At 45.7% G+C, this 25,906-nt stretch overlaps 1 protein-coding gene and 1 pseudogene across 1 annotated transcript; both read left to right on the top strand.

Moving 5' to 3' along the window:
- The first annotated feature begins 3,305 nt into the window (after positions 1-3,305).
- Positions 3,306-25,795, top strand: LOC114032938 (leptin receptor overlapping transcript-like 1). The gene is made up of 3 exons (XM_027848396.1): positions 3,306-3,401; positions 20,575-20,650; positions 25,583-25,795. The coding sequence occupies exons 1-3, from the start codon at positions 3,386-3,388 to the stop codon at positions 25,782-25,784; spliced, it is 294 nt and encodes a 97-aa protein (XP_027704197.1). The 5' UTR covers positions 3,306-3,385; the 3' UTR covers positions 25,785-25,795.
- LOC114032937 lies at positions 7,088-7,711 on the top strand (annotated as a pseudogene).
- Positions 25,796-25,906: the final 111 nt, after the last annotated feature.

The following is a 25,906-nucleotide window of genomic DNA, read 5'->3' as shown; positions in this document are numbered from 1 at the left end:
CTTCTTGTATCTTTCCTTCTTGTATCTTTCCTTCTTGTATCTTTCCTCCTCCCTCGAGACCTCCTGGAAAGAGCTCTCCACGGCCCCTGCCTCCACTTCCTCACCAATCTACATCTCAAGCCTAACTTCCAGTTTCGCGTGGGTGGGGCAGAGAAGCAGAGGCGAGAAGGACGTGAGGTCCAGCAGGGCTCTCCTCCGGGGCCGTAGCGTCGGACACAAAGGCTGCGCTTTACTGCGAGCCCTGACGATCATTTCCCAGTCCTCATCTCCCATCTCCGAAAGTCTTCACCTGGCCGGGCACGCTTTGTTCCTCCGTTGGCTGCCCTGACTCTACTGGCTCTCCTGTAGGCCGGCCTGCCTGCCTATCGAATTGCTCCTTCTCTGTTACTGCGCCATCACCCACCCCCTCCTTATGGATGGCACTCCCCAAGGCTCCGGCCTGACTCTCTTTTCTTCCTTCTCTAACCTTTCTCCCTGGGCAGTAGTAATACATGCATATTGATAAATACTAATCCATACCTATTGAGGAATACTAACACATATTGATTGGTCTCATCAGCTTTCTTGGCTTTAACTGTCATCTCTACACATAAGAAAGACTCCATAATCTAGATTTCCAACTTTAATTTCTTTCCTAAAATCCAGGTCCTGAATCTTTTGGACATCTCCACTGGAATGTACTATTGACATGATAAGCTCAGCAGAGAAGGTGAGCTCCCAGTGGGCAGGGACTTTCAACTTTTGTGTAATGTAAATTGGTGAGGAAGTGAAGGCAGTGACCTGGAGAACTCTTTCTAGGAGATCTCAAGGGAGGAAGAAAGCTAGAAAAAGGCAGTCTGAATAGCTAGCACCAGAGAGTATATTATACAAAATTTGCACTCGTAGGTTGGATCTCCGAGGGGCAACTGCTACCTTAGATTCTAGGACTAGTCATACTGGTGGCTACTACTATCACTCCCAAGCCCCAACTGGTGTGCTCCCCACCAAAAATCAGCCAATAAACAATTAGCTTGCAGCAAAGCTACAGGTGGTATAGTAAAAAATAGCAGGGACAAAACGTGCTTCACCACACACACTCCCCCCACCACAAAAAAAAAAACCTCTAGGGCACTCTGTCTGACAAATACACACAGGTTCATGGGAGTGGTGGCCTTAACTGAGAGTATGATGACAGTGAGGCAAACAGCATGGCAAAGGGACACCTTATAACTCCTAGCACTGGAAATCTATTTGTCTCTTCATAGAGAGCTTCCTTAGGATGCTGCTGTCCGTTAGGCAAACAGTTCGGCTAGGATCTGAAGATCTGTGCCTTTTTGAGTTCCTGTCCAGCACTTGTCTCTGCCACAAAGGGTCATGTTGCCTTGGGATGCCTTTTCTCTATTGGTATCTGTCCATAGTTCATCTAACTCCAGTATATATCTCCACTCTGTATGTGAGTGATTCCCTAGCCATCAGCTACTGCCTCGCCAGCTCCCCGTGATCACCAGCCCTCTCGGCATTCCCAAGAACCCTTGACAATTCCAATTTGGATGCTAGTTTACCTGGGATAAGGAAAGAATAAACAGAAGCTGCCATGTGTTCGTGGACACATGGTGGTCAGGAAGGGGATTGGGGCTAGCTGCCTTTTTCTCACTAGACTCTTGGGAGGCAGCTCACAGCAGAGCAAATGGAGAGGCACACGCCTCCTTTAGCAGATGGCCTGAGGTCCAGCTCAGCAGCTAATTAGAGAACTTTTCATCACCCATTGCAAAGCCCCTGAATCATCCCTGGTCAGAAATAGGATTTCATGCAGTGGACTGATAAGCAGGAAATACCTGCAAAGGCTCCATATAACCCACCAGGTACAGCCAATCCAAGCATGCTCCATGAGCCCTTGGTGCACTACGAGCTCCAGTGTCTTACACAGTACCTGACACACAGGATGAGCTGATGCTTGTCAGGCACCCTCTTCTCCCATGCATTAGAAGGCACTGCTTTTCCATCCTCACCTTTCAGAATCCTCCAGAAAACTCAGGTGTTTTCTCTGGGAAACCTTCTCTGATCACTCCAACTGTGAACGTATTTCTTTCCTCCTCAGACACTGTTTGGGGAGCTTTTCCTTTGCCCCTCTTACTCCTAATCAATTTATCTACATAGAGGTTCCCCCCCAGGAATGAAGTTGGCTCTCTTGTCTTCTGGGGCTTGTATCTCCTCCCCTTTTCTAGGGGTCAGTTAAATTGGAGTGGGGGGGTCAACCTGGGGCCTGTGAACTTTTTTTAAAAAATCTTTTGATAACAGTATTTCAATGTAATCAGTTTCCTTTGGAATTATATGGATTTTATTTTATTATTTATTTATTATTATTTATAATTTTATTATAATGTATATTATATTTATTTATAATATTTATTATTTTTATTATCATTAAAACATGATTCTGAGGAGGGGAGTATAGGCTTTACCAGACTGCAGCTAAAGAGAGCTATGATGCAGACAAGGTTATGCACACCAAGTTAAAGGATTGTTAAAACAAGTGAAAAGGACTTTGAAGTTTATTGAGTGTACATATACACTCACATTAAATAATAACTAGCATGTAGATAGTATTTTAAGGTTTTGCAAAGCAAAATAACGTTGCGTGACATAGTTTATCTCATTTGATCTGCACAACAGTTCTAGAAGGTAGGTGCTTTTATCATCTCCATTTTACAGATGAGGAAACTGAGGCACAGAGAGCCGTTAAGATACTTGTCCAGGGTCATTCATCCATTCTAGCCAGGGTCTGAGGCTGTATTTGCACTGGTCTTCCTGACACCAAGTCCAGCACTCTATCCTTTCTAGATGAATAAAACGAAGGCCAGCGAGGGGCAATGACCTACCCTGGGTCACACAGTAAGTATCAAGGGTGGGCTTCAAACCCGAGCCTTCCTACTCCAAAGGCTGGAAAGACCTTTCCTCTGGCATGATTGAGGGATGGATAAGTGAGAGAGGGAATGAGCCAAGGCATGAATAAACGAGTGGTCCTGCGCCAGGTGGACATAAACACTGGAGGGTAGGCCGAACCAGGGGACGCCCTAGCGGATTTAGTGCCAGCGTGCGGGTGCGTGGGGGAGCACTGAGTGGGAGGTGTGCTACGCTCTCAGAGCTTTCCCGCGGCTCCTTTAAGAACAGGTGTAGAGCCAGAGGCGGGGCGGGGCGAGGGCGGGTCTGGAGGCGGGGCCCGAGGTTGACCGCCCAATCACAACTTGAGAGCGGGAGCGGAGGCGGAGCGCGCCGCCCTGACGTCCACACGTCCCACCGCCCCGCTCCCACCCGGCCGGCGGAAGTGCTGTGTCGGGCACTTCCGGTTGTTGTCTGCCTGGTTGTGTGGTGACTGCGTGGAGGCTCTCGGGGCGTCGGCGCCGCCATGGCCGGCATCAAAGGTGAGGGGGCCGGCGAGCGGCTCTGCCGGGCAGGCGACGGAGGAGCTGCGGGCTCGGGGTGACAGGGCGGCCGGGAGGGGCGGGGGCCTCGGCCTCCTCCAGCCCCGCCTCATTTTTCTACCTCTTCCCTCCCCCCCACCTCCATGTCGCTCCCCCCGCCTGGATGTCGCGTGCCCCCCCCTTTCCCGTGGAGCTCCCCCCGCAAGCCTGGTGTCGCTGCCTCCCCTCATTTCTCCGTTCCCTAAATGAGATGATCTTTGTAAAGCGCTCAGCACGTGCCTGGCACACAGTAGGTGCCTCCTAAATGCCCTGCCCCTCCCCTCTGCTCACCCCTCTCTGCGCCCGTTCCCTCGCGAGAAGTTCAGGGAACTTGAGGTTCCCAGGAACGTGACTGGCCTCCGCGCGTGCGCTGCCAGCCTCAGTTTCCTCCTCCGGTCAGCCCCGCCCCGCCCCCACTGAGGGCACCCGAATGGGGGTTGGTCCGGATCGCGCCCCGTCCCGTCCCCTCGAGCGGGCACGAGCGCTGCCCCTTCCCTCCTGTGCTCCGCCCTGGGGGGTCTCCGGCCTCCCGCTGGGTCCGATCCAGCCGTGCGGGCACGGGCGCGGGTCCGAGGGTTTGGGAGTGACGTGGGGGCGGGGGCGGGGGCGGTGAGCAGTGCCCGGGCAGTGTGACTGCGCTCGCCTCCCGTGGTGTCCTGGGGACGGCCAGGATCGTGCTGCTGGTGTCCCCTCCTGGAGCTGCTGTGCCAGGGAGAGGGGAGCCCCGGGCGGGGCGGGGAGGAGCGTTCGGTTGTGGCAGCTTCCTTTGATGTCTTAGCGAAGCGTCCCTGCCAAGGTTTAACCACAGTGCAGTTATTTCCGAAGAAAACAGAGTCATGGAAACAGCAGTGCTCCCCAGCCCGCGCTGTGCGGATCTCAGGTGCCCCCCTCCCAGGAAATTCAGCTGTGGAGAGAGGGGTGAGGGGCTTGCTTGCCAGCGGGGGGTCACTGGGCAAGTCACCTGATTTCTCCCAGCCTCAGTTTCCTCCTGTGTAGAGTGGGGTTAACGCTAACAATAGCGCCTGCCTCCCAGGGTTGTGGTGAGGATCAGAAGAGCTAAGGTTACCGGACACTTTGCACGCTTCCTGTTGTTGGGAGAAGGCATTGACTTTTGTGCTGAGTCAGATTTCCAGTTTTGATAAGTCAACAAATTGCCACCGAATCCTCCGGTGCTCATCTCATCGGTCCATCATCTCCAGATGTTGTGTAATTTTTCCATTCCAACCCTAGTCTAGGTAGACGCTTCAGAAGTAGACCAGTCACATCTACATTTATGCAGATACATTGCTAGTGTGGTCTATTAGCATATTATATTAGCATATAGTGTTAGTGTGTTGCAAGGCAACGTATAAATGTTGATTCACCGTCAGCCAAGTTACCTAGTTCATGCCGACCTTGAGATAAAGTACAATTTTGGCAAACCTTTCTGATGTTTTTACAGGAATCTGTTACTTATCCAGCGAAATGGAGATCTCGTGTTTAGATAAGTGAATTTATTCCAGTTTACTCTTGAATTTGCTACAATTTTAGCCATTTTGCATGGAACTATTAGATAATACGCTTTTCTGACTTCTTAAACAGTATACCAAGCAGAATTGAACCTTGTATTTACTGAAAGCCATCATTATCAATGCTGGTTATTGTACTGTACCTAGAATACATTGGTGCTCATGAGCTTTAAAAAGGAGAGATTTGTATTGGTGTCCTTTCGCCCTATTTGGTATTTGGCTCACCAGCGAACATTTCATTCTCCAAAGAACAAAAAGGTCTACCTAGAACTGTGGCCTTGGGTTCTATGACATGGTAGGGCGGGTTAGCATCAGTTGTTTCTGTCCATACGCTGACATGGCTCCATATCGTCTTACTCGTTGAGTTTTGTGTCCGCTTTGTCTAGTTTTGCCTTGGCTGGTTCTCATACGTTAGTCTACTTCGTGCCAGGAGCTGCTGTGCCCTGCCAATACAAGTACAACTGAGTCAGCTCCTGCCCTCCACAGGCTTCCCAGGAGTGATACACCATGGGCCCAGTGGACAAAGTGTCTAACCTGCAGAATACACCTGGGACGGTGAGGGTAGGGAAGGGGATATCAGGAGGAAGACTGCCTGGGCACATCAGGAAAGGCCTCTTGGGGTGGGTGCCCTTTGAGCTTGGCCTGGGAGGGAGCAATAGGGATTCCAAAAAGGGAAGGGGAAGAGGGGAAATAAGCAGACGTGGGGACAGCCTGCGAAGTAATGGAGGCAGGAAGGTGAAACGAAACTCCTTGGGTAGGTCTTATTATATTTTACAATGCTGACACACCCTCACTTTCACATTCAAGAACTTTGATATGACACCTAAGCTTTTTAGATTTTATTTTTTACTTTTGTAAAGTAATTTGATGGGAGGAATATAATTGGAGTTATTTTCAAAGTTGTGTAACCTAGAAACAAACAGAATTTGGCTGTACTGTAGCCTGTATGGGGAAGAGCAAGGGGGTCAGATGGCCAGGAGCACACTGAGATGCAGGAACTATCTCATCAGCCCTGACAGACAGTCTGGAGCCAGAGTATGGAGCTTGTATGTTTTTTCTAAAGGCAGTTGGGAGCCACTGAAGCTTCTTGAGCAGAGCAGTGACATGGTCAACAGTGCTTTAGGGTTATCCACTGGCAGCCATGGGCAGGATGAATTGGAGAGAAGGGAGGAGAGACTCTGGGAGGTTATCACAAATAGCCCAGGAGAGAGCCGATGAGGGCAATGGGAATAGTAGCAGGGATAGATGGGAGAGATGTTGAGGCTGTAGAATTGACAAGACTTTGCAATTCTTGGCTCTGGGGAGCTGAGAGAGAAGAGTCAAGGAGGGCCCCCTAGGTTACCAGCCTGGATGATGGAAGTGCCAGCCTCGGGAAGTTAGTAGGAAGGCTAGGTTTGGGTGGAAGGATAGTGACATAGAGTTGGAGAAGGATATCCAGCTGGATGTGGTCTTAAGAGTGATGATGACTGGACGTGTTCATTTGAGAGTTCTCTGAGTACAGGTTATGTAGAAGATAGGAGAGGTGCCATAAGCTTGGAGAAGGGCAAATGCCTTGATTTTCCTCAAAAAAGGAAGAGAACGGAATCTGCAACATAGGCGCCAGTGAGCTTGATTTCCATTTCAGAGGAAATTCTGAAGTAGATCATTAGAGAGATGGTTAGGGAACTTCTAGAAATAGAAGCAGCGATCACAGAGCGCTGTCCAGGCTTCATCAAGAACAGGCAGTTCCAGACTAGCTCCATTTCCTATTTTGACAGGATTACTGGACTAGCAAATGAGGGGAATAATGTGGATATAGTTTATATGTTAGAAAAGCTTTTGATAGAATGATATTATCTAGTCATTTTCCAGTCGTATCCAACCCTTCATGACTCCATCGGGAGTTTTCTTGACAAAGATACTGGAGCACTTTGCCATTTCCTTCTTCAGTTCATTTTACGGATGAGGAAACTGAAGCCAATAGGGCTAAGTGACTTGCCCAGGGTCACACGGGTAGTGTGGTGTGAGGCCAGATTTGAACTGAGGTAGAAGAGTTCCTGACTGTGGGCCTGGTGCTCCATCCACTGCACCACCTAGCGGCCGATTTGGTGAAATTTGTTGTTGTTTCTCTTCTGCTAGTCTGATGGAGAAGATGAAGATCGTTGGATCAGATACTAATACAGGTAAGTCCAGTCAGAACCGTTTGATTGACCGGACTCATAGTGGTAACATGGCAATGTGAAGCTCTTCGGTGAAAGTATTGCCGCCGCGGCCGTGCGGAGCTGGCAGTCGCTGCCTCTCCTCCTCCTGACTCGCTGCTGTTCGCTCTCACCGAGGAATAAGTAAGTCAGGAGCCACTACACTGCCATGGCATTCAAAGACACCAGCGTGACCCTTGTGGAGCCCGAAACGGCCATTCACAGGATCCGGATCACCCTCACCAGCCGAGATGTGAAATCCCTCGAGAAAGTGTGTGCTGACCTAATTAGAGGAGCCAAAGAAAAGAACTTGAAAGTGAAGGGACCTGTTCGAATGCCCACTAAGACACTTCGAATCACAACTAGATAAACTCCTTGAAGTGAAGGTTCAAAGACTTGGGATCAGTTCCAGATGAGAATCCACAAATGCCTTATTGATTTGCACAGTCCTTCTGAAATTGTTAAACAGATCGTGTCTATCAGCATTGAACCAGGTGTAGAAGTTGAAGTCACCATTGCAGATGCCTAACCAATCATTTCTTTTAATAAATTGATTGCAACTATTAAAAAAAAATGTCAGTGTGAAGCTGCCCAGGCGTCTGTGCGTGGTCCTCAGCTATCTATTCCTCAGATTTGTAGGTGACCCAACGTTGAGAGGAATAACTCACACCGTAGATAACGGGGCTAGGATTCAAAAAGAAGGGACAAGCTAGAGCATTGAGCTGAATCTCACAAAATGAAATTCAGTAGGAATAAATGTAAAGTCTTAGATTTGGGCCAAAAAATCAATTTCATAAGTATAAGGTCGGGGCCACTGTGCTAAGTATCTGTGGGATTTTTGGTTTGTTTTTGTTTTTAAGTCTCTGCCCTCGAGGAGCTTAGATTCTGATAAGGGACAGCAGCCCATCTAGGGGAATGATGACTTACCGGGAAGAGGGGTGTTGTTTTCTAGAGAAGTTGGAGGGTGGGATACCTGATGGGCAGAGACCTGAGGAGATGAAGTGGCCTGGCTGGATGATTGGATGTAAGGCTGGATCATGGCCCTGGCATGAAGGCCAGGCAGGCGATGTGTTGGCCCAGTTTGTTCCTACTAAGGGTTAGACAACAGTTTGAAAAGATCTGGGGGTTTTAGTGGACTGCAAGCTTAGCGAGTCAGTAGTGGAATGTGGCAACCAAAAACAGCTCATTCCATCGTGAGCTGCTGAGAGGCAGTTTCCAAGCAGAGAAGTCCTGCTGTACTTTGCTCTTATCAGACCTCATCTGGAGTATTGTGTTTGGGATCCATGCTTTCTGAAGCACATTGGTAAATTGGAAAGTGTCAAAATAAAGAAATTGGAAGGTGGCCAGAGAGTAGCAGCCAGAATGGGGGGAGCCTCAAGTCCATGGCATGTGAAGATCATTTGAAGAAACCAAGTTTGCTTCTCCTGGAAGGGGGGAGGAGAAAGGGAGGAAATAAGCATTTGTCTATAGAGTACCCACTTTGTGCCAAGCACCTACAAGATAGGTGCTGTTATTATTTCCATTTTACACTTGAAGAAACTGAATCAGACAGATGCTAATGACTGTCCCAAGATCACATAGCTGGTAAGTATCTGAACTCAGGTCACTCTATCTCTGGCACCTACCTTGGAGTCTTCAAGAAACAACCAAAGGTATCGTGATATCTGTGTTCAGATGTTTGAAGATCTGTCATGTGGAGGAGAGATTAGGGTTGTTGGATGGGAACAGTGAATTAAAAGCAAATTTAGGCCTAATGTCTGGAGACCTTGCTGCTAATTGGAACTGTCCCAGAAGGAAATGAGCGGCCTCTGAGGGTGGTGGGTGGGCTCCTTCTTAGAGACAGACCTCTGGGGAGGAATGCGGTAGTGCTGGTTCCTTTCATCTATAGGCTGAACTGTGTGACCTCAGCTGTCCCTCCATTACTCACGTTCTCTGATTCTGTGAATCCATGGGAACAGATGAGATCACAGAGAATGGAAAGGGAACAGGCAGGCAGGGTCCCAGGACAACCCAGGATTCTAGCTGCCCATGAGGAACAAGGCTTGGGTTGTGCAAGGTCAGTGCGACAGCTGGAGGAGAGCCAGCCCCAGAACGGCGCCGTGAAAACCAGAAACGAGAGGGTTCGTAGCCAGCTCTGGCCCCGAGGTCAATGCCCGTGGAAGCTTGTTCCACTCTAGGTATAATACAGGCAGCAACTGCCGGTTCTAGGTGGAAGGGAAGAGCACGCTGCCCCGCCTGAATCCCAGGTGTCTACGAGGAGCACAACTCAGTCAGCAAGTGTGTGTTTGTGATATCGTTCAGCCTGATTTAAGTGCACACACACTCACACTCTCTCTCTCTCTTACTTTCAGGGTGATTTTGCCCCATAATAAACCTTACTTCATTCCCATCCACCTCCCTTGCCCCCAGCTCCCCCTCCAGAAGCCTTCCAGGGTTCATGGGGGTGGTCAGCCCTCTCCAGCTTCAAGGAGTCCTGGGTGAGCTGGGCCATTGGAGGCATTGGCCGTGGTCACCGTTGTGTGTAAGGGAAAGGGAGAGCGAATGGAGTGAGTGGGGACTGTGCTCAGCTCACCTCTGTGCTAAGTCATCTGTGCGCTCGCTGCAGGGTCTACACAGGACACGTCAAGGACCCTCGAGGAGAACAGAGATTCCTTGTTACAAGTGGCTCTGTAGACACCAAGGCACCCATGATTTAGGGGAAAGTACATGCCATGGAGGCAGGAGCCTGACTGCCTTCACAGCTGAGCACCTCAACTTGCTAGGCCACTCGCCCCCACCCCTAGTTTCCTCCTTAATTACATGGAGAAACAAATAGCTTCTGCTACCTGCTTGACCTAGTTCTTGGAGGGAGAATATTTGGTAAACTTTGCCTGGAGGGCAGGGCCTGTCTTTGTCTCTGTGCCTTGGTTGCCTAGCACGGTGCATGGTATGTAGCAGGCCAGTGCTTATTGAATAGAATATTAAAAAGGTTAATTTATTATGCATGTAGAGATTATGCACAAGACTAGTTTTAAGTCCTTAGTTACATTTCCCTCTTAGAATAATGGGCTGCAATGAGGAGAAATGTCCAGAATGCTGTCCCCCTCCTGGCAGAGAATTGAGCCATATGCAAACTGAGCCACATTTCCAGACATGGCCAGACGTGGGTATTTGTGTTTTCCTGACTTTACTTATTTGTTACATGAGTTTTGTTTTTCTTTTCTAATTTTTAGTAGAGGTGGGAAGATGGGAGGAAGAAAAAAATGCTTTATAATTTTTAAAAATAAAATTTAATTTAAAAAATGTGTTCTTCATACCCCTCAATCCAAGGATGACCCTGCTAGCCGTGTGTCTCAGGTAGGTCAGGGAAAGAAAACTAGATTCCATGCATACACCAAAATATTTAGAACAGGAAACTGGAAACAGGAGATCAAAGATAAGTGGGACTGCTTTGAAAATAACATGTTGGATTTGTTCGTGTGCCTGAAGAGAGCAGAAGCAGGTGAGATACAGCAGCACAGATTTGCCTGAGATGAAAAATGCCCATCTCAGTTGGTGCTGTGACATTCAAAATGAAGAAACCAGGTGAATGCCCGGTGATGAGAGCAGGGCTGAGCAAACTGGTCAGCAGTGTAATGAAATGTTATCATGCTGTAAGAAAGTGGATGGGAAGAATTAACAGCAACGTAGGCAGTCGTGTAGACTGAGGCACAGGGAAGTAAACAGAACCAGGAAAACCGTGTAAACTATGACAAGGGTGATATAAAGGGGGAAATAAAGATAAACTCTGAACTTACAATGACCAAGCTTGTCTTCAGAAAAGAGGTGAGAGTGCGCCTCCTTTCATCAGAAAGCTGAGCACCTCTGGGGGTGGAACGTTGTGTGCTTCACTGGCAGGCTCTGCTGGTATATTACCACACAGCTTTTTACTCTCTTTGGGCACTTTGTCACACGGAATGGATGGCTATATAGTTGGGGGTGGAGGGATATTTGGAAATGAAGGTGATGTAGAGAAGATACCAGTAGGGGATTAGGACCCCAGAAATATGTTGGACTCTAGAATGGGCATTTGGAGACTGACCATTCAGGCCACTCCCTTCATTTCACACATTCAGAAACTTCAGACCCAGGAGTTGAGCAGCTTGTAAGGTTACATGGAAAGGCACAGCCAGGAGTAGAGCTCGCGTCCATTGGTTCAGCTTGCTGTCCATTCGGTCCACACTTAATCCCTTTGTAAATTTGGAGACTTTAATGTTTCAACCTCCTCTAAATTCCTACTTCAGGTAACCCCACATTGAGGAATGAAGATGACCTTGGGTTCTCAAAGGCTATGCCGATGATATGCAAGCTCTGGCAGGCTTTCCCAAGCTCAGTGGCCTTTGAGGATGGCACGTGGCAAAGCAGCCTAACCCGAAGAAAGGCTCGTTTGATGCTTTTTGATGTCGAGGTTAGCTTGGCACATAGTAGGTGCCTGATAAATACTTGATGACGTGATTTTTTTTTTAAGCCATGGCAGGTCACATTCATCTTCCTTAGTGATGGTGGCCAAGTGATGTAAAAAGAACACATGAGTGGAGAGAGTGTTTAGGTGGATGGAGTTGGGCACTCAAAGCAATTTTTTCAGAGCTTTTTTCATTAGTGAATATGATGATTGGGGGCCGTACAGGCTGTAATGAAGCTGGTTTAACTGGCCAAGTCTTGTGTCACTACTCTTATGGCACACTATGAAGCATTTGCTTTACACTTAAGTGGTGAATACTGCAGTACACATCTTGGGGAAGGGAAATTCCTCAGCAATCAGAATAATTGGATTTTCTTGAGTCTATAGTGATGCTAAAATTCAAATTCAATGACAGTGATAAATTTTTTTTTTTTAACAAATGCAGGTTATGCTGTGAAGTGTCGAAATGCATTGTATTAGATTCAGAAATCAAACTTTTATAGGTGTGAATAGAGGAAGCCTGGCTAGACAAGTTTCTTGTGACAGTGATTTGAGGAGTTGAGTTAACTGTGTTACATGGCAGGCTGGCAGAGACAGCTGATGGTCTTGGGCTGTGTGAACACAGGCCTAACATCCAGAACAAGTGAGGTCTCCCCTTGTTGGCCAACGCTTCTGGACGATTGTACTTTCTTCACCTGCTCCATTTTAAGAGAGCCTTGACAAGCTGGAGGGTGACCAGCAGTTAGCTGGGGAGAGTCCTTACGAGTATTCTGTCTGCTCAGACACTTAAGGTCACTTACTAGCTGTGTGACCCTGGGCAAGTCGCTTAACCCCAATCGCCTCACCATAAAGCAAAAAAACAAAAACAAAACAAAAACAAAAACGAGTATTCTGTCTGAAGATAAGTGGAAGAAACTGGGAAGGTTGAGTCTGCAGAAGAGACTATATTTAAGGAATGGATTCAGATTTATAAGAACAGGAGCCATTCCCCAGTAGAGAAATGGTCAAAGTATATGAGCAGGCAGTTTTCAGAGGAAGAAATCCAAGCTTCCAACAACCATATGAAAACAAAACCCTCCAAATCCCTAGTAACTAGAGATGTGCAGATGAAGGCAGTTCTGAAATCACACCTCATTCCCACTTGCTTGGCAAAGTGACAGAAAAGCAAGATGACAGTTGTCAGAAAGGCTTGCATGTTGGTGGAGCTGGGAATTGGTCCAGCTGCTGTAGAAAACTACTTGGAACAATGCCCCACATGTTACTAAACTCTGCAGAGATAACCACTACTAGGTCTTGTAACCCAGAGAGGTCAAAGAAAGAGGAGAAGGACCCAAGTACAAAGATGCTTTTTTCCCAGGCAGTGGGATTAAGTGACTTGCCCAGAGTCACACAGCTAGTAAGTGTCAAGTGTCTGAGGCAGAATTTGACCTCAGGTCCTCCTGACTCCAGGGCTGGTGCTCTGTCCACTGCGCCACCTAGCTGCCCCTACAAAGACATCTCTAACAGCTCTTTTTGTAATGGCAAAGAACAGGAAACTAAGGGGGTGCCCATCAAGTTTGGAAGGATGGGCCAGTTTATGCCATAGAATGTAATGGAATACTTTAGTATGATAACAAATGACAGAAAGGTCAGTTGCAGAGAAACCTGCAAAGACTTGTGTGAGCTGATGCAGAGTCAGGTAAACAGGAGGGAAAGAATAAGCATTTACTGAACATCTACCATGTGCTAAGCGATTCTCATCAATGTGATAGCTGCCGTCACCTGTCATCAGTGGTAGCCTTGACTCCACAGGGCACAAGTGGGGACCACAGGTGGGAGTTACACAGAGAGACTTCAGACTCGACAAAGAATTAACAGCTCCACAATTGGAATGGATGCTGCCTGCCTTAGCAGAAGGTCTTTTCACTTTCACTGGAGGTTTGGAAACAGTTGCTTAGTTATCACATTGTAAAGAAGATTCCAAATTAATTAATGTAATAACTTTAAAGTTACAGGATAATAAAATAATTCCACATAAATTGGCATTTCTGTATATTAACAAAATTTAGCAAGAAGAGATAAAGAAAGTCTACCTACAGAATATGTAAAATACTTGGGGATTTACTTACCAAGACACATGCAGGAGCTATATAAACACCACAAATCATTCTTTATGAAAATAAAGGCAGGCCTAAGTAGAGAAATACTACTTTTCCATTTACTAAAACAGATAGGAACAATATAAAATGCTGCAAAATACTTCCTAGAAATAAAAAGAAATATTGATTTCTCATAAGTAGGTCAAGCCAGTATAATAAAGAAAAAAAAAACCACTACCTAAATTTACTTATCCAGTGTCATACCAGTAAAACTACCAAAGAATTACTGAGAGCTAGAAAAAAGTGGTGAAATTCATTTGAGGGGAGACAGAAAGGCCAAGTATCTCAAGGCATTTTTTAAGTATGAAGGAAAAGGGTCTGATAGTACCACATCTCAAGCTGTAATACAAAGCATTAATCATCAGAAATATGTGTTACTGATAAAAACAGATCAATGAAATAGATTAGGTATACAACATAATAGAAGTAAGCAAAAAATATCGTAATGTTTGGTAAACCCAGAAACCCCAATTCCTGGGGTAAGGACTCATTTAGCAAAGACTTATGGGAAAAATAGAAAGCGGTCTGGCAAAAATTAGATTTAGACCTACCACTTGTATGTCACATACCAAGACAAACTCCAAATGGATACTGCATAATAACATTAATAGCTAGTATTTATGTTAACACTTGAATATTTGCAAAGTATTTTGTAAATCTCATTATCTTCATAATATCCCTATAAAGTAGGTGCTATTATCATCTTAATTGTACAGATAAGGAAACTGAGGCAAATGGGTTATGTGACTTAACCAAAGTCACACAGCTCATAAGCATCTGGAACTGGATTTTAATTCAGGTTTTCCTATCTCCAGGCCCAGTGCTCTGTCCATTGCACCACCACCGCCTACCTGCCTTGTATAGAACTTAGATGTAAAAGGTCACATTGTAAACGAGAAATACCAGGGAAAATCTTCCCTTCAAATCTATAGACAGCGGAAGATTTCCTAATCAAGTAAGATGATCACAGAGGATGAAATGGAAACTATTGATTACATACAATTTATGATAATATTACATAAAAGTTTTTGCACAAATGAAACCAGTTTAAAGTTAAAGTTAGAAGGGTAGCTGGGAAAAAAAAGTCTTTGCAGTCAGTTTCTCTAATAAAGATTTCATTTCCTTTATATAAAGAACTGATACAAATTTTTAAAAGTAAGAGCCCCTGCGTAATAGACTAGTGATCAAAGGATAAAATAGTTTTCAAAGGAAATCCAAGCTATGGATTTATGGATATATGAAAAAATGTTCCAAATCACTAATAATTGAGGAAACAAAGTCATTCTGGGACTCTACTTCACACTCATCAGATGGTTAAAGATGCCCCAAAAAGGAAAATGACAATTATTGGAAGGACTGCGCAGTTGGGAGAGCTGTGTGATTATGGAAAGTAATTTGGAGCCACATACCCAAAGTCACCAGACTGTGTACCCTTTGACCCAGGTAAAGAGAGCACAGGAAAAAGGAAAAGGACCCATAGGTACAAAAACATTTGTAGCAGCCCTTTTGGAAGTGACAAAGACCTGGGCACTGAGAGGATGCCCATCAATTGGGGAATGAGTGACTAAATTATGCCACATGAATATAATGGAATACTATTTCATCATAAGAAAGGATGTCAAAGAAACCTAAGTGAGCAGAACCAGAACAGTTTTTACAATACCAATATTGTACAGTCAAACAGCTTTGAACAACTTTAGAACTTTTTAAAAAATCATAAATGTTTTATTTTTTTCCTTCTGATTAATACAGTGACTAGCCATGATTGCAGAGGACCAGTGAAGCATGCTACCCACCACCTGACAGCATTAATGGACTCATGGTGCAGAATAAAAGACATGGTTTTGGCCATGGTCAATATAGGAAAAAAAAATTTCACTTAACCCTACATATTGTTTACCAGGGTTTTCTTCTTTTTCCAATTAGTGGAGAGAGAGAAAATCCTTGTTAATTGAAAAAAATAAATTAAAATAATTTTTAAACAAACAAAACAAAATGAAGATTCAGATTTGACCCTCGGGTCTGTGAGATTACTTCTCACTTTGATTCTGTGGAATTTAGGGTGAAGAGGAGCTTAATTTTAACACTCTGTACGCATAGTTTTGTTTTAATATTTTGTGCCCAGCATGATCCGGTGTTGTGCTTTAGTGACAAAATTTTTTTCTTGGAACTAGTCTTGTACGTGCAAACATCAAATGATAAGGAATTGGACCCCTAATCTGTGGCATTGCTTCCTTGGGACAGAAAATGAGATCCAGTATTACGTTCCTGATAAGAGACTCATTAAACTGCAGCTAACCCTTACTCAGACAAGTGGACTCCTAGATCAGATAGGCTGCTCGTTATTTATTAAATGACCAGGAAATCTTTAAAAGGTCATTGTGGGTTTCTGGATCATCCAACGGGAGGAACACTGATTAGAGTTAGGAGAACTGGTTTTTTGTCTTACCTTAAACAGTAATTTGATTCCTGACCTTTGAGGCAAATATTTTAACCTGTTTATTGTGTTTCATCGGTTGTCCTTTGGGAATGTTGTGAAGGTAACCTTTTCCTTCTTGGTAGATAAGATACTATATAAGCTCAAGGTGATCTTATAGTAATAATGAAAATAAATGCCATGGGGGGTGGGTTTTTTTTTTCAAATATTTTATTTTTTTCCCCACTTACATGTAAAAAAATTTTAACATTCATTTTTAAAATTTTTGAGTTCCAAATTCTCTCCCTCTCCTGTCCCCTCATTGAGAAGGCAGGCAATTTGATACAGGTTATACATGTGCAATCATGCAGAACATTTCCATATTAGTCATGTTATGAAAGAAAGTATAGACCCTCCCCCCCCCCCAAAAAAAAAGAAAAAGAAGAAAGTTTTTTTAAACACCTGTGTCAGCATCAGATCTTTCCTCTGGAGCTGGGTGGCATTTTCATCCTAAGTCCATCAGAATTATCTTAGATCATTGTATTGCTGAGAATAGCTAAGTCATTCACAGTTGATCTCCGTATGATACCATGTACTGTGTGCAGTGTTCTGGTTCAGCTCACTTTACTTTGCGTCAGTTCATGTGAGTCTTTCCAGATTTTCCTGAAAGCATCCTGCTCATCATTTCTTATAGCACAATAGTATTCCATCACAATCGTATACCACAACTTATTTAGCCATTCCCCAATTGATGGCTCTCCCCTCAGTTTCCAATTCTTTGCCACCACAAAAAGAGCTGCTATAAATATTTCTTATACAAATATATCCTTTTCCTTTTTCTTTGAGCTCTTTGAGGTACAGGCCTAGAAGTAGTATTGCTGGGTCAAAGGTTATACAGTTTTATAGCCTTTTGGGCATAGTTCCAATTGCTCTCCAGAATGGTTGGACTACTTCACAACTCTACCAACAATGCATTAGTGTCCCAATTTTCCCACATCCCCTCCCAACATTTGTCAAGTTCCTTTTCTGTCATTAACCAGTCCGATAGGTGTGAGGTAGTACCTTAGAGTTTAAGGCACTTCATGAGTACTCATAAGAAAATCCTATTTGGATTGTCAGGTATTAATAACAAATTCCTGAGATAGGACAGCAGAGTGACACTGTGGATAGAGGGCTGGGCTTGGAGTCAGGGAGATCTGAGTTTGAATCCAGCCTCAGAAATTTCCTAGCTGTGTAACCTTGGGCAAGTCACTTAACCTCAGTTTGCTACCGGGGAAGGAAATGGCAAACCACTCCAGTATCTTTGCCAAGAAAACCCCAAGGACACGGATTGATGAAATGACTGAACAGCCAGAAGATAAAATCTTGAAGACGCAGTTCTTTCTTTTCTTGAGGCTTGTGGAAAGGATGGAATGTGAAGTAAAAACCTCTTCATCAAATAGGTTAAGTATGCCTTCTTCCACGGCAGGGTTTGATCATGTCGTCATTGCCTCCATGCATCGTTAGCTCAATGGCTCAGTCGCTTTTGGATGTTCAAAAAGAGCAGTTTTAAGTTTTCTTCTGGCCAAGTTTGTGAGAAGACAGACAGATCTGCTTCCCCTTGCTGTTGTGCTTACGTGGCTATCAGTTACGTTGCCCCATAAGACCTGTGGGTTCACCTTTGTCAGACTGCTGGACTGTGACCCCTTCTCTCCTCTGACGCTGCCGCCACCCTGATGCAGGCCCTCAGCACCTCACGCCTTGATCAGTGCAGTAGCTGCTAGGGGGGCTGGCTGCCTCAGTTCTCTTCCCCGCTCCAGTCCATCCTTTATCCAGCCCCTAAAGTGGTTTTCCTAAAGCACAGGTCTGACCATGGCGTCCCCATCCTACACAGTAACCTCCAGGGGCTCCCTGTTGCCTCCAGGATCAAATGCAAAATGCTTTGTTTCGCTTCCAAGTTCTTCATAACGGAGTCCACTCCTACTCCTTACCTTTGCGGGCTTCTCCCATCTTACTCCCCAGCCTGTACTCTTCCATCTGGTGACACCAGCCTCCTGGGTGTTATCTCTTGGCTCTGGCCATTCTCTCTGGCTGTCCCCCATGCCTGAAAGGCCCTACTTCCCCAACGCTGCCTGCTCACTACCCTGGATTTCCAACTAAAATCCCATCTTTTACCAAAGCCTTCCCCAAACCCCCGTAATTCTAGTGCTTTCCCTCTGTTGATTATCCCCTATTTATCCTGTCAATAGCTTGTTTGTAAGTAGTAGTGTGCCTGCAGTATATCCCCCAAGCCGAATTAGACTATAAGCTCTTTGAGGGCAGCGACTGTCTTTTACCTCTTTTTGTAGCCTTAGTACTTAGAACTGTGCTTGGCGCATATACGCTTAATATATATGCTTAATAAATATTTATTGACTGACTGACTGACTGATTGTACAGCCATTCCCTGTAAAAGGTACACCAACCAGCATCATTTTCCTGTGCTATAATTAACATGTTAGAGCCAAAGCTTAGGATTCAGATAATTTTTTGTTGTGTAACAATGTCACTGTAGAACTCAGTGGCTGCTGTCCATCCGTTTTGCCTGACAGGCTTTCATGAAACCAGTAAAGAATATCAGCTGCGATGTGCCTGTGTAAAAATTGCTAATTTTGTGAGCTTTGAGTACAGTGTAGATAAGTGATACTGTTATACTTTAAGAAATGTGCTGATACCCAGTATTATCCACAAATACTGATTGTGAATGCGAGACACTTTCCGCCTTGAGACACTTAACTCCCTTTTTATCTTCAGACAATATAATCTGGGGCTTGGGGAGTGCATTTCCTACCCCCCTTAGCCATAACATGATGAGGGTACATCATGCAGAGTCCAGTCTGACAGTATTCTATTAAAGAAATTAGAGCACTGGCGTTGGAGTCAGGAGGACCTGAGTTCAAATGCGGCCTCAGACACATAACACTCACTAGCTGTGTGACTCTGGGCAAGTCACTTAATCCCAATTGCCTCACCAAAAAAGAAAAAGAAATTAAAAGTCTTCTTGAGCTGTGTGTATTATTTATTACACATGTAAAAGCCATTGGATTGCTATCTTTAAGGAGCCTCTTGACATTACTCTTTTTTTGAGATAATCAGGGTTAAGTGACCTGCCCAGGGTCGTGCAACTCATAAGTGTCTCAGGCTGGATTTGAACTCAGGTCTTCCTGACTCCAGGGCCCATACTCTATCCACTGTGCCACCTACCTGTCCCCTGACATCCTTTTCAATGGATTTTTTTTTCATCTATTAATTTAGTCAAGGTCAATTCTTTGGAATACCCTAGATCTGATTGGGAGCAGAAAAGCTTTTTTTTTCTTTTTTCTTTTTTTCATAGGATTAGGGAGACCTGATCATATTTGAAAGTGAGAGAAAGGAAGTGGGAAGAGCCAATGGAGAAAGAGATTGAAGGTCACTCAAAGAGATCAGTTGACTACTAGAAGAGAATCCTAGAGGAGGAGGCAGGAAAAAATTCAGCCTAAACCACACAGAGAGGGATTATCTTTAGTGAGGAATAACCATTGTTGGCAGCGTTACTGTTAGTAATGTTAATTGTTTTCCTAGTGTTGAACCACTCCTGAGAAAAATCCAGCCCACTCATTATGAATACTTTGGGGAATATATTGTTAGAGGTTTTTTGCTGAAATTTTATTTACACTGTTTTCATCAATATTCATTAGCCATATCAGTCTCTAGTTCTCTTTTAAGTACCCTCCCAAGAACATTTCTGTGTACTTAATAGAATAGAAAGAACAGATTCTCTGCTTATTTTTATAAAAATGTCTCATTCAATCTCCATTACTTTGAAAACTCTCTTGCTTGTCTAGGGTTGTTTCTTTTTGGCAATCACTTTTTTTTTCTTTTTTTGCTAGGCAGTGGGGTTAAGTGACTTTCCCAGGGCCACACAGCTAGTGCCAGGTATTTGAGGCCAGATTTGAACTCAGGTCCTCCTGGCTGCAGGGCCAGTGTTCTATCCACTATGCCACCTCGCTGCCCCAGCAATCACTCTTGCTAAACCTGCTTCACCTAGAACCTTTCCCCTCCTCTCCTCCTTCCCCCACACACCAGTTAACTAAGAAAAATCCAAAGTATCAGTAAGTAACCTCAGTCTAGGACATTGAGATTTGTTATACTCAGATGCATAGTTTAATGAGTTTGGAATAGAAAACCAGAACTGAAGAATATGGTGATTTGATGTGAAGGTTTTGAAAATCGATACTTTATCTTTCAAAATACTACACGAGACCATCATTTGGAGACTAGATGACTCAGTTCCATATGTGGCCTCATTTTAATGCCCCCTCCCCTTTTCAAAAGAAAAGCAGAATGTTTTAGTTACAAGGTTACAACCTCTATCTTTTCATAGTATAGCTGGGTATGTTCAGCCATATAATAGTACTGTTGAAGCTGTGACTTAATTTAGTGAATGAGTATTTCTATCTTGTGTGTTTGCCTTGCAGCTCTCATCAGTTTGTCCTTCGGGGGAGCAATTGGGCTCATGTTTCTGATGCTTGGATGCGCCCTTCCATTATACAAGTATGTATGAACATTTTCTTTTTGGTCATGTTGAAGGTTGTCTTTAAAAACAGTGTTTTAATGATCTCCAAACAGTCACTACCAAACCATTATATCCCCCCTCGGCATGGGGATCAGAGGCTCTGCTTTTCCATCCCAGCCTTTGTGCCGATCAGGATAACAATGGCTGTAAAAAGTTACCAAACCAAGTCAAGTCTTGCAATAACGTCCCAAGTCGCCGTGTCAGAGCGTTTGGAAGCCAAGTCTCCCAGCGGTCATCTTTTCCAACCCCTGCCAGACCAGGAATCTCTGTTGATAGAGACAGATAAACACAGTGTGCCAAGCACTGGGAGTACAGATACAAGCAGAGAGAATGTCTCTGTCTTCTTTCACAACATGACTTATGTGGAAATATGTTTAAAATGATTGTACAGATTGCAGGCCATCTTTGGGGGGTGGGGGGAATTTAGAGCTCAATATCTTATAAAGTAAATGTTGAAAACTAAAAATTAATTTAAAATTTCAATTAAAAAAAGGCATGTGTCTGCTCTCAAGGAGCTTACGTTCTAATGGAATGGGAGCTGAAATGAGAGTGGAGGAGAGTCGGTGCCTTCAGGGGTCAAGGTGCAAAGTCGTCTGGGGGGTCAGAAGGTGAGACAGGTTAGAGGTGAACTTGGCTGGTGTGGAAGAGGGAAGGAAACGCCTCCAGGGGAGGAGGTGAGCATAGGCAGGTGGAAAGGTAAGAGTTACAGCCCCAAGAGATGGTTATGCAGGCTTCACTCCAAGAACTAGAGTGAGGAGGAGCCCACCACCTCCTGAGATGCCTCCTAATGGGTCGCAGAGTTTTCTTCAACCTGCAGTCAGCCTCTGCGATTGCCGTCCAGTGCTCCTGGTTCTTCCCTCAAACACAAAACAGAATGAGCCTAGTCACTGACATGTGACATCCCTTTGCCAGAGGCTTGGAAGAGAGCTCCCAAGCTGCCATGGGCCCTCTGAGCCTTCTTCTCTGGGCCCAGCATCTCTGGTTTCTTAACCTATCCTGATTTGGGAAACTCTGATCCTCTCACCATCCTGGTAGACCCTTTCCTAATCGTGCGACCAGGGTGGAACACAGTATTCTAGGATGGCCTGACTAGGGCCAAGGGCAAAGAGAATTACCACCTGTGTCATTCTGGATGTGCTGTTTCCCATTGTGGCCAAAAATCACATCAGCTTGTGGCTAACATGTCACATTAAGCTTGTAATACACTAAAACCCCTAAATCTCTTTTCATACAAACGTACAGTTAACTTTTTGAATCCAAGCATAAGGCTTTACATTTATCCCCATTAAAAATACCTAAGTTGGGGGTAGCTAGGTGGCGCAGTGAATAGAGCTCTGGCCTTGGAGTCAGGAGGACCTGAGTTCATATCCAGCCTCAGACACTTGATGTTTACTAGCTGTGTGACCCTAGGCAAGTCACTTAAGCCGGACTGCCTCACCAAAAAGCAAAAGAAACAAAAACCTAAGTTGTATCTTTAATGAAGCACGTCAGTAAAGTTGCCCAGATTCTTTGAGATCCTGCCTCTCTTCTCCAGCACGTTAGCTCTCCCACTCAGCTTTGTGTCATAAGTAGATCTGACTAATATGCCAACTGTGCCTTTATGAAAACTATTGATAATAATAGTGAATAGAATAGGACCAAAGACAGATTTCTGGGGTACTTAAGAGTGAAATTCCTAGGTTGACCTTGACCCGGTCATCGCCACTCTTTGGGTCTACTCATTCACCCATTCTCAAAACCAGAAATGGGATGTTGACAAGTTTGGGTGTAAAAGGCCAAGGACTGGCCAAGATCTGGGGAGGATAGAGGGGTAGGAAAACCTGGAACCATTTTTCACCCCTAGCCTGTGTGACCCTTTTAGGACTGGCAAGACGTGATCTTTTTTAAAGGTAGTAGGGAAAGAGGCAGTGGAGACAGGAGATTACAGATTATTAAGAGACGTTTGGCTGGTAGAAGGTGGTCATTGTAGAGAGGAGGTAGGAGAGCATGCCGTCTGAGGCCCAAGTGAGAGATTATCGTTGGTAGGGAGAGGAGCGGGTGAGGAGGGATGCTGGGGAGCCTTGAGATGAGGGGCCACAAGTAGGAAACGGAGGGAGTTTGTCAGAGGACCTCCAGGGAAAAGAAAATGGAGTCACTTGCTCTAGGAGAATTAGCTGAAGAAAGCGGGGACATTTGACCTGGAGAAAAGAAGATTTCAGGGGGCCATGAGAGCTGGCCTTGAGCATGTGTGACTGCCACATGGAAGCGGGATCCGGCTGGTTCTGCTTGTATCGAGAGGGCAGAACCAGGAGATACGGGGGGGAAGTTGTGAGAAGACTGAACTAGGCCCGATGTCAGGAAGAAGTCACAAGGGGATGGGCTCCTGCAGAAGAGAGAGGATTCACCCTCTTTGGGCACCTGCAGCCCAAGGCTGCTCAGTGACTGGTAGGGTGTGGTGGAGAGGATTCTTCGGGGCTGGAGCCAGGACTCCATGGCTGCCGAGGGCCTCTGGATTCTGTGGAGGCTGAGAAGTGTTGGGACGGCTGGGCTCAAAGTAGGACGAGGGAAGAAAATGTTTCCAACACCTAACCATGGCAAAGAGGAGGACACTTAGGGGTGGACTGGAGGCATCAGCAGGGAGCAGTGACATCTGGAGCTCAGCAGGCGGACTCTGAAATCCTACATAAAATGGTAGCGGGCCAGGGGTGAGGAATGCCATGGGAGGAAGTGCCACCCACTGGCACGATGGGAGGCCTCAGAACCACCAATGGCCGCAGCGGAAGGGGGCCTTGGGGGGAATCCGTAAGCATGGTGATTCTCCACTGTCAGAGCTAAATGAGAGCTCACAGAACTGAGCGTCTGTGCTCAGCGCCTCACTTGTTCGTGTCAGATCTTGGCCATGTTGGAGGTGACCCTCTGATGTGGAAGGTGGTGGAACCATGGGCATTTAACCTTATTTGCATTGGAATTTCCAGTGATTGGAGCCATTCAATTGTTGATTGGGTGCCCATGAGGTGCTTGGTGCTAAGAGAGACAGTTGGGGGGCTGAGCATGGGGATTGCCAGCAGGCATCTCTGTCCACTGATAGAGCTCAGCCTCTGCTGCAGTACTTAGTCTGAGATCGTTTCTGGGGCACCTCGAGGTGCAGTGTTCGACTGGGGTCACACAGCTGGAGGTGAGATTTGGTTCCAGGTTTTCCTGCCCCTCTCCCTCCCCAGCCAGCAATCTGTCCATTGCCTCAAGGGAACAACAGAAAATAAAACTAGATTCCCCATGCAGCCTCGCAGTCTGTGGGGTAGACCGTGCCGCGCACTGTGTGTAACTCCAGAGACAAGTACTCGTGAGAGTGTATTGGAGTTTGGTAAGGGGAGATCTCCCTGAGAGCTTGAGAAGTTAAGTAAGAGAAAACTGAGCCCTGAAGTCTAGAGAATCCGAAGGGGGGTGGGGGTGGGGGTGGGGAGCATCTCAGATAAAGAGGAACAGCACAGACACAGAAGCTTGGTGTTGAGGGGAAGGGCTGGGGGCACAGGAAGGAATTGGTCGGACTAGAACAGACGCTTTCTGTGGAGTGTGGTGGGAAGTCAGTCCGACAGGAAGTTTGGGCCAGATCAGGAGTTTCTACTTTGTGAGGCAGGAAGCCCCAAGGCCCTGTTGTTGTGGAGCCCAAGAGTGAAGTGAAAATGGGTCCCGGCCCCCTGGCATATGGACTACAGGGGCTGGCCTGAGGAAAGCCAGCTAGGAGGTTTATCCAGCGTCATGTGCTGAGAGGAGCGAGGTGTGCTGGCCTTCAGGTCCGGGGATCTAGCTTCTGATGCATCAGACATTTGGGAGCTGGGTGGTGACAGGATTCAGTTTCCTTGTCCGAAAGATGTAATTAATGCCTGGTGCATTGCCTCTTCCACGGATTTCTTGGTGGAGAATTTTGCAGACCTTAAAGTGCTAGATGAATGTGAGCCACAGTAAGGAGGATCTAGGCTGGCAGGCCCTTGGGGAGGAAGAAGAAAGAAACAATGAAAAAATGCCCAGATCCTCAGGCTCCAAGAACAGTGTCCAGGGGCACCCTTAGGGTGGCGAATTAGGGACTCTAGGAGAAAAGATGGCATAGTGCATAGGGCAGCCATCCAACCTAGGTTTGCTTTGGTTTTTTAAATGTTTGATAACTATATTTCATTAGGTTTTCTTTGTAATCTTGTGTGTTTTATTTTATTTTATGCATTTCAAAAAAACAATATTCTGAGAAGGGGTCCATAGGCTAACCAAGGCAAAGAAGGAAAACAGCAAAGAGAGACACCCTGGGAGGGCACCGAGTCGGCATGAGATCTGTGATCACAGGCATGTCACCTTCTCGGAGCTTCAGTTTCCTTATCTGTGAAATGGGGGTCATCCTTATCCCACTGGATCCCGCGGGGTTGTCTGTAGGAAAGCACCTTACAAACCCTCAAGCATTATCTAAACGTGGAAGGTATTTGAAAGGCCTCGGAGAACACGCTTGGAAGCAGGGACTTGGGTCTGGGAGAGGTTTCTTCTGCATTGGGGGGGGGCAGGGAAGAGTCTGACAGTCCCCTTCAGCTGCTCTGTTATTATTGTAAAATTCCCTTGCCTTCTGTAACTTGTCGTTTGTAACTTGTCGTGGAGGATAAAGACATGGAGTCCTGGTTGTTGAGACTGTAAAAAGCCTCACGGATTTTAGCATCCGAACAAGAAGCCTCCTCCTTGGTTGTGATCCTGGGTGGGGGGCATTGCAGAGATGAAACAGGCTGGCCTGCTGCGTGCAGCAGCAGAGGCCTCTTTTAAGGAAAGGCAAGTTCTGGTTCTTTGAAAAGGTCAATGTTGTTGTAATGTTAGAGGAGCGAAGGACTTGGACAGCAGAAGCCTGAGTGATTTCCTCATTCTCTCTCTCTCTCTCTTTTTTTTTTTTATTTTTTTTGCAGCCAATACTGGCCCCTGTTTGTTCTGTTTTTCTATATCCTTTCTCCTATTCCATATTGCATCGCCAGAAGGTTAGTGGATGACACAGATGCCATGAGCAATGCTTGTAAGGAACTCGCCATATTTCTCACAACTGGCATTGTGGTCTCTGCTTTTGGACTTCCCATAGTATTTGCCAGGGCACATCTGGTAAGTGTGTCATAGAGGAGGGAGGGGGAGGGATACAGAGACAGAGAGACTGGGACTCATGGAGGAAGGGGGAGAGATGGATGGACGGACGGATGGATGGATGGATGGATGGATGGATGGATGGATGGATGGATGGA

Source organism: Vombatus ursinus, unplaced genomic scaffold (assembly GCF_900497805.2).
Source record: "Vombatus ursinus unplaced genomic scaffold, bare-nosed wombat genome assembly UNPS02006073.1, whole genome shotgun sequence".
NCBI lineage: Eukaryota > Metazoa > Chordata > Mammalia > Diprotodontia > Vombatidae > Vombatus > Vombatus ursinus.
This window is presented reverse-complemented; position numbering and strand designations above follow the sequence as displayed.

Coding starts and splice junctions, on each gene's coding strand:
- LOC114032938 (XM_027848396.1), top strand. Junction 20,651..25,582: donor TGCGCCCTTCCATTATACAA/GTATGTATGAAC, acceptor TTTTTTTTGCAG/CCAATACTGGCCCCTGTTTG.